Source organism: Hipposideros armiger, unplaced genomic scaffold (assembly GCF_001890085.2).
Source record: "Hipposideros armiger isolate ML-2016 unplaced genomic scaffold, ASM189008v1 scaffold_87, whole genome shotgun sequence".
NCBI lineage: Eukaryota > Metazoa > Chordata > Mammalia > Chiroptera > Hipposideridae > Hipposideros > Hipposideros armiger.
The window spans coordinates 4,121,298-4,127,191 of record NW_017731437.1 but is presented as its reverse complement, the minus strand read 5'-3'; the positions used below and the strand labels follow the sequence as shown (position 1 = coordinate 4,127,191).

The 5,894-nt window shown below is 57.5% G+C and overlaps 1 protein-coding gene across 4 annotated transcripts in view; it reads left to right on the top strand.

The window, feature by feature from the left end:
* TBC1D16 (TBC1 domain family member 16) overlaps positions 1 to 5,894 on the top strand; it is a 67,415-nt gene that overhangs the window by 8,898 nt on the left and 52,623 nt on the right. For all 4 annotated transcript variants that reach the window (XM_019644375.1, XM_019644373.1, XM_019644372.1 and 1 more), the window contains exons 2-3: positions 2,038 to 2,277; positions 3,532 to 4,126. In XM_019644375.1, the coding sequence (XP_019499920.1) occupies positions 2,100 to 2,277; positions 3,532 to 4,126 (773 nt within the window). In that variant the 5' untranslated portion in view covers positions 2,038 to 2,099. The remainder of the gene's footprint in view (positions 1 to 2,037; positions 2,278 to 3,531; positions 4,127 to 5,894) is intronic.

Genomic DNA, 5,894 nt, shown 5'->3' with positions numbered 1-5,894 from the left:
TATCTGAAGTGTACCTGGCGTATAAGACAACCCCCCACTTGGAGGCATATTTTTCAGGGCCAAAAAATCGTCTTATACGCCGGCAAATACGGTAACAAAAATTTGCTAACATAGTAACTATTTTAAATTGTCTAATTCAGTGGAATTTGGTGCATTCACAATGTTGTGCAACCGCCAACATTCTATCTAGATCCAAAACGTTTTCATCACCCCAAAGGGAAACCCATACTCATTTGCAGTCACTCCCCACTCCCCCTCCCCCAGCCCCTGACAGCCACCAATCTGCTTTCTGTCTCTATGGACTTGCCTGTTCTGGACATATCGTTCTAAATGGGGTCACACGTATGTGGCCTTTGCGCCTGGTTTCTTTCACTCAGCATATTGTCCTCAGGGTGTATCCATGTCGTAGTGCGTGTAGGACTTGCTTTTCATGGCTAACTCGTATTCCAGGTGAATCTACCATCAGTTGAACTTGAGACCCCCACTGTACACCACATGCAGACTCCTGAGCTAACGCTGGGTGGCGTCTCTCAGATGGGGGGTGGGGGTTGGCACCCTGTTATCCGGCTTCCTGTGGTAAAGCTTTGGGGAGCATATCTTAGCCTTCCAGGGCCCTGCCCCACCCAGTTTAGTTTAGGGGTCATCTGTCTACTCAGAGCTGCTTAACAGGCCTGGGTGCTCTGATTCCTGGGTGACCCCTCCCTCGCCGTGGGGCCCCAGCCACTCCGTGTGGCTGCTCCCTTGGCCAGTTCGGCACACTGGATCTTGGCACGCCAGATCCCGGCCCAGCCGTGCATGGCAGATTGCTGGGAGCTTAAAGAAAATGCAGGTATGGATTCAGAAAGGGGCTGGGGCAGGGCCTCGAATGTGTGTTTTTTCCACAGGTGATTTTGCTGTTAACCAGGTTTGGGCACTGGGTAGTCGCTGCAGCCCACGTTTACTTGCTTCTTCTTGCCGACTGTGGGGTTCTTGTGTCCCCCACCACATTGGTGATGCTGGAAGCCATGATGGAGCGCCTCTGCTGCCTCCCCCCACCCCCCCACCCCACCCCACCCGTGGCGCCTGCACGGTGATGGGACTGGAAGTCCCCGACTAAAAGGCCATTTATCCTGGGCACCATAGAACAGGCACTCCCAACCCCGCCGCTCATGGGAATGCCCTGGGCAGCTTTGAAAACACGATGTCCGGGCCACACTCAGGCCAATGGAAACCGTGTTTGAGCTCCCAGAGGCTTCTAGTGTGCAGATGGGGTGGAGAACCTCTGCTGTGAGGGGGCCAGAGGTAGAGGAGCCTTGTCCTTGATCCTCAGGCAGAGAGAGCATCTGGGCCCAACTCCTGGAGCCCAGGCATCCGGCTGGACTAGACACCCCGGGGGGGGGGGGGGGGCTTGGCTTTGAGGAAGTGCATGCGTCCTTAGTACTCTTCAAGCAAAGGCTCCTAATTTAACTGGGAATTGGGTCCCCAGGAGGGGAGAAAACAGGCTGGCTCACGGGATCCCTCTAGTGGCAGAACCTAAGAACTACACATGGAGGCTGAGTGTGTGGCTGGGGATGAGCCAGCAGCCCCCCATCTGAGAGCCCCCCCNGCAGTGTCACTGGCCCTCATATGTGGGATCCGAACCGGGGCCCTCTGGCGTCCCAAGCCAGCTCTTAACCAACGTGCCACTCGGCCGGCCCGGAAACAACATATATTTTTGATGTGTGTGATATTTTTTGTTTTTTTTAAGTTTTATAACTTGGTCTTCATATGAATCCTGGGGCGGGGGCGGGGGGTGACACTGGTGGCATCTAGTGTGTGGAGACCTGGACAGTGCACAGGACAGTCCCCTACCAGTAAGAATGGCCAGGTCCCAAATGTCGATAGCGCCCCAGCTGAGAACCCAGCTTGCCCGACCTGTGGCCTTGTGCTCCAGGACCTGTTCCGTAATTAACCAGCACCCGTTTCAAGCATGTGGGTGGAAGGCAAGACACAGCCCCCAAGACGCCCAGCCAAGTCCATGGCCTCGGGCCCCAATGCATGTCTTCTCTCCTCCCCCAGCCAGGTGTGGACGAGCCCCGCCTGGGCCAAAGTGTGCAGAGGATGGGAACACTCCCCCAGCAATGTCTCTGGGCCGCCTTCTTCGCCGGGCCTCCTCCAAAGCCTCAGACCTCCTGACCCTCAACCCAGGTGGTGGCAGTGGGCCCCCCTCTGTCCTGGATGGAGAGATCATCTACTCCAAGAACAATGTCTGTGTGCACCCACCAGAGGGGCTGCAGGGGCTGGGAGAGCACCACCCAGGTGAGCCTGGGGAGGGGGTGACTGGGGTCCCAGGTCGGGAGGGGGGGACTGGGGTTTTAGGTCCGTGGTGAACTCACTGGTCTCCCCAGTTACAGAGCCCCAGCTTCAGAAGGCTGCTGCTTCACTTCCCCACCTGCCCTCTCCTTGACCCAGTGGACGCCTGACCGAGCAGCCAACTCCATGTACCCGGGGAGAGGGGGTTCTAGGCCAGGGTCTAAGTGTGTACCGTGTTCTGGGTATAAAACAAAAGAAACAGCTGTAGCCTGTGGAGAGCTTCCTGGTGCAGCTCTGTTGTGATGGAAAGCGAGGGGGGGGAGGGGCCAGAGGTCTCTCTATCTCCCTGGTCCCAAAGCCGTGTGACCTAACCGTGGGAGTACTTGGCTTTACCAGCCGTTACCCGTCACCCTTAGGCACAACTGGCTGATAGCCCTGAGTGAGTCTCCCTGTTTTGGAAACAGGAGCTGTGCTAAGAGATTTGGGGTGGGACCAGAGCCCTGAGGGATGTGAGAAGCCCAGCTGCTGCCCAAGGGGGCTTTTCAGGACAGAGACCAGGAGGCCTGGGGACCTGGCGCGATAGGCCCAGGAATCAGGACATCCGGAATGGCAGGCGCTTTAGTAGGAAATGCCAGCATCCCCCAAACAGAGCATTCAGGAGCCCAGAGCGCCCACCCACTCCCCCGCCTTGGAAAAACCGTCCTTTGTCCTTGTCAGCAATCCAGTGGGTGACATTGAAAGGTGACCCTTCTTCTAAAAAGCTGCATTATAGAAGAAATGCTAAGAGGGCTGAGGCCAACTGGAAGAGGCCCAACACCAGCCACTCGTCTGGGGTCTGTTCTTATGAAATAAGGTCTGCAGCCTGCACCCCTTCTAGCAGTGCTGTGAGCCGGGCTCCTGGGCAGCCCAGACGGAGAGGCAGGAAAGCTCTGGGGCCACCAGACAGCGGACAGATGGAGTGGGGCTGTGAAAGAGGAGGGCTCCCCGCGCTTAGAAAAGGCCACGGCAGTGCACTGCTGGGGGGCTCGGTGCCCCCTGAATCTGCTAAGTGCGTGTTCTTAGCGAATGCCCACAGCTGTCATTCATCGCAAGCTTGACTGTGTCCTTGGGTGTGTTTTCCTCGGGGCCAGGCTGTGTCTGAAGCCCCAGTACTCTGCACAGCCCCACGATTTTACTCACCGGGGTGTGGTCTCTACGAGGAGCCGGCCAACGGCTATGCATGCAAGCCCCCCCCCAACCATCATCCTCTGCCCCTCACAGGGTACCTGTGCTTGTACATGGAGAAGGATGAACTGCTGGGGGCTACCCTCATCCTCGCGTGGGTCCCCAACTCTCGGATCCAGAGGCAGGACGAGGAGGCACTGCGTTACATCACCCCCGAGAGCTCCCCCGTGCGCAAGGCACCCCGCCCGCGGGGCCGGCGAGCCCAGAGCTCCGGGGGCCTCCTCCAGCCCTCCCCCACAGAGCCAAGGCCCACCCTGGTCCCCAGAGATGAGGACATCCTGGTGGTGGCCCAGAGCCTCCAGGACGCCGTGCACGTCAGCCCCTCGCCCGAGGACAGGGAGAAGCTAGCCCAGGGCCTGGGGATGGACGGCCCCCTCCCCACCTCGCAGCCGGCCCACAGCGACTCTGGGATCTTGTCCACGGTCAGTTCGCAGGATGGGACGGAGGAGGGGCGGGAGCTGCGGCCTGAGGCCGGCGAGGAGGAGGGCTCCTTGGAGCTGTCGGCTGGCGGCGTGAGCAGAGACAGCTCCTTCGACTCGGACTCGGATGCCTTCTCCTCACCCTTCTGCCTGTCGCCTGTCAGCGCCGCCCTGGTGGAGAGCAGCTCCGTGTTCCTGGAGAGTGACAGTGGGTGAGTCCCCAATCCAGATCCTGGGCACATTGGGGAGCCGTCATGTGTGTCACCAGCTCTGCTCGCTGAGCGCTGAGGACAGCCTGAGAGGATTGTGCCTGCAGTGGGCCTGATGGGGGATGGTTGTCACGGCCACCACGCAGCATCTTTAGGGGCCCTCAGGGCCTCACAGAGGTGGTCGAGCACAGACTTGTGGACAGAGCAGCCAGGGCCAGCACAGGACGGGCCACCTCTGGTCTCCCCTGGCTGTGGTCCTTGTTCTCATTAGATTTATAGGCAAACAATGGTGACAATAACGAGCACTGACGTTAGTGAGCCTGGCACGTGCTAGGCATGGATGGTTCGAGCATTGCATGGGCATCAAGTGTGAGCCATGGGTTACTTATTTTTATGCTCACAACCACTGTGTGAGGGAGGTCCTAATATCACCCCCTGTGTATAGAAGGGGAGATTAAGGCTCAGAGAGGTTAAGGAACTTGCCAGAGGTCACCCAGCCAGTACACTAGCTGAACCGGATTTGAGCCCAGCTGGGTCTACACCAGACTTGGCGCACATAAGGTCACTTGGGACCCATGTAAGCCTAGGAGCAAAGGAACAGGGCATAGGGTCGAGGGACGCTTTGCTGGCCTCAGCGAGAAGGAATTTGAGATGGATTCTTTCTATGTCCCCTCAATAAGACGTGGTCCATTAAATCCCAAGGGTGAACTGATAACATTTGTTTCGAGTACTAGAGAGCACATATAAAGGGAGCAGTCAGCTGTGACCCAGGACTCCAGGTGCCAGGTGAGGTTCACTGAGCTGTGTGGCGTTTCCAACCAGGGAACCAGGCTGGGAATGAAATTCAAGCCCCTGCTGGCGTCCTGCTGGTGGGGCTTAGAGCTCCCCCTGGTGGTGCCACATTGCCAGCTGAGCGATGCCTGGGTGTGTCCTGCACCCCCGGAGGCCAGGCAGAGGGACAGATGCCCTGCACCCCCGGAGGCCAGGCAGAGGGACAGGTGTCCAGCACCCCGGGGCCCAGGTGGAGGGACAGGTGTCTGAGCTTTTGTCCTCACTCTTGCCTAGAGAGGTGGCAGGCCTGGCCTAATGCTTGTGGCTGAGGTCTTAGTGGCAGAACCAGAATCAGGGCCTGGCCTGCTCGGCTCTGTTCAGCAGCCTGATTGCATGAGCTTGGATTTGGGGATTGGGGGACCTGGTTGGTGTGAGTCTGGGCAAGCTCCTTACCTTCTTGGAGCCTCTGTTTCCTCGTTCGTAAGATGGGATAGTGATATTTGTTCTATAGTGTTGCCCTGAAAATTCTCTCCTGGTCCCGCCTCCTCCCTGTCCCTTGGTGGTTCTCCACTCTGGCAGCCCAGGAAAACCCCCCAGGGGACCTTTTATATAACCCTGATGCCCAGGAAATTCCAACAATTCTAGAGCAGTGATTCTCACCCGGCCAGTTCTGCCCCCAGGAGATGTGTGGCAATGTCAGGAGACATATTTGTCACAACTGGGGGTGGGGATACTATTGGCCCCTGGTGGCCTCTAGATGCTATTGGCCAGGGATGCTAAGTGCCCCCTGATGCAGTAGTGAAGCTGAGAACCCTTCCTAGAGGTTCTAATGGCCTCAGACCAACGTGGGACCCTGGAGTAGGGAAATAGTTTTCTTTGTTTTAATTGTGTTGAAATATACATACCGTATTTGCCGGCGTATAAGACGACTGGGCGTATAAGACGACCCCCTAACATTTCCACTCAAAATACAGAGTTTGTTATATACTCGCCGTATAAG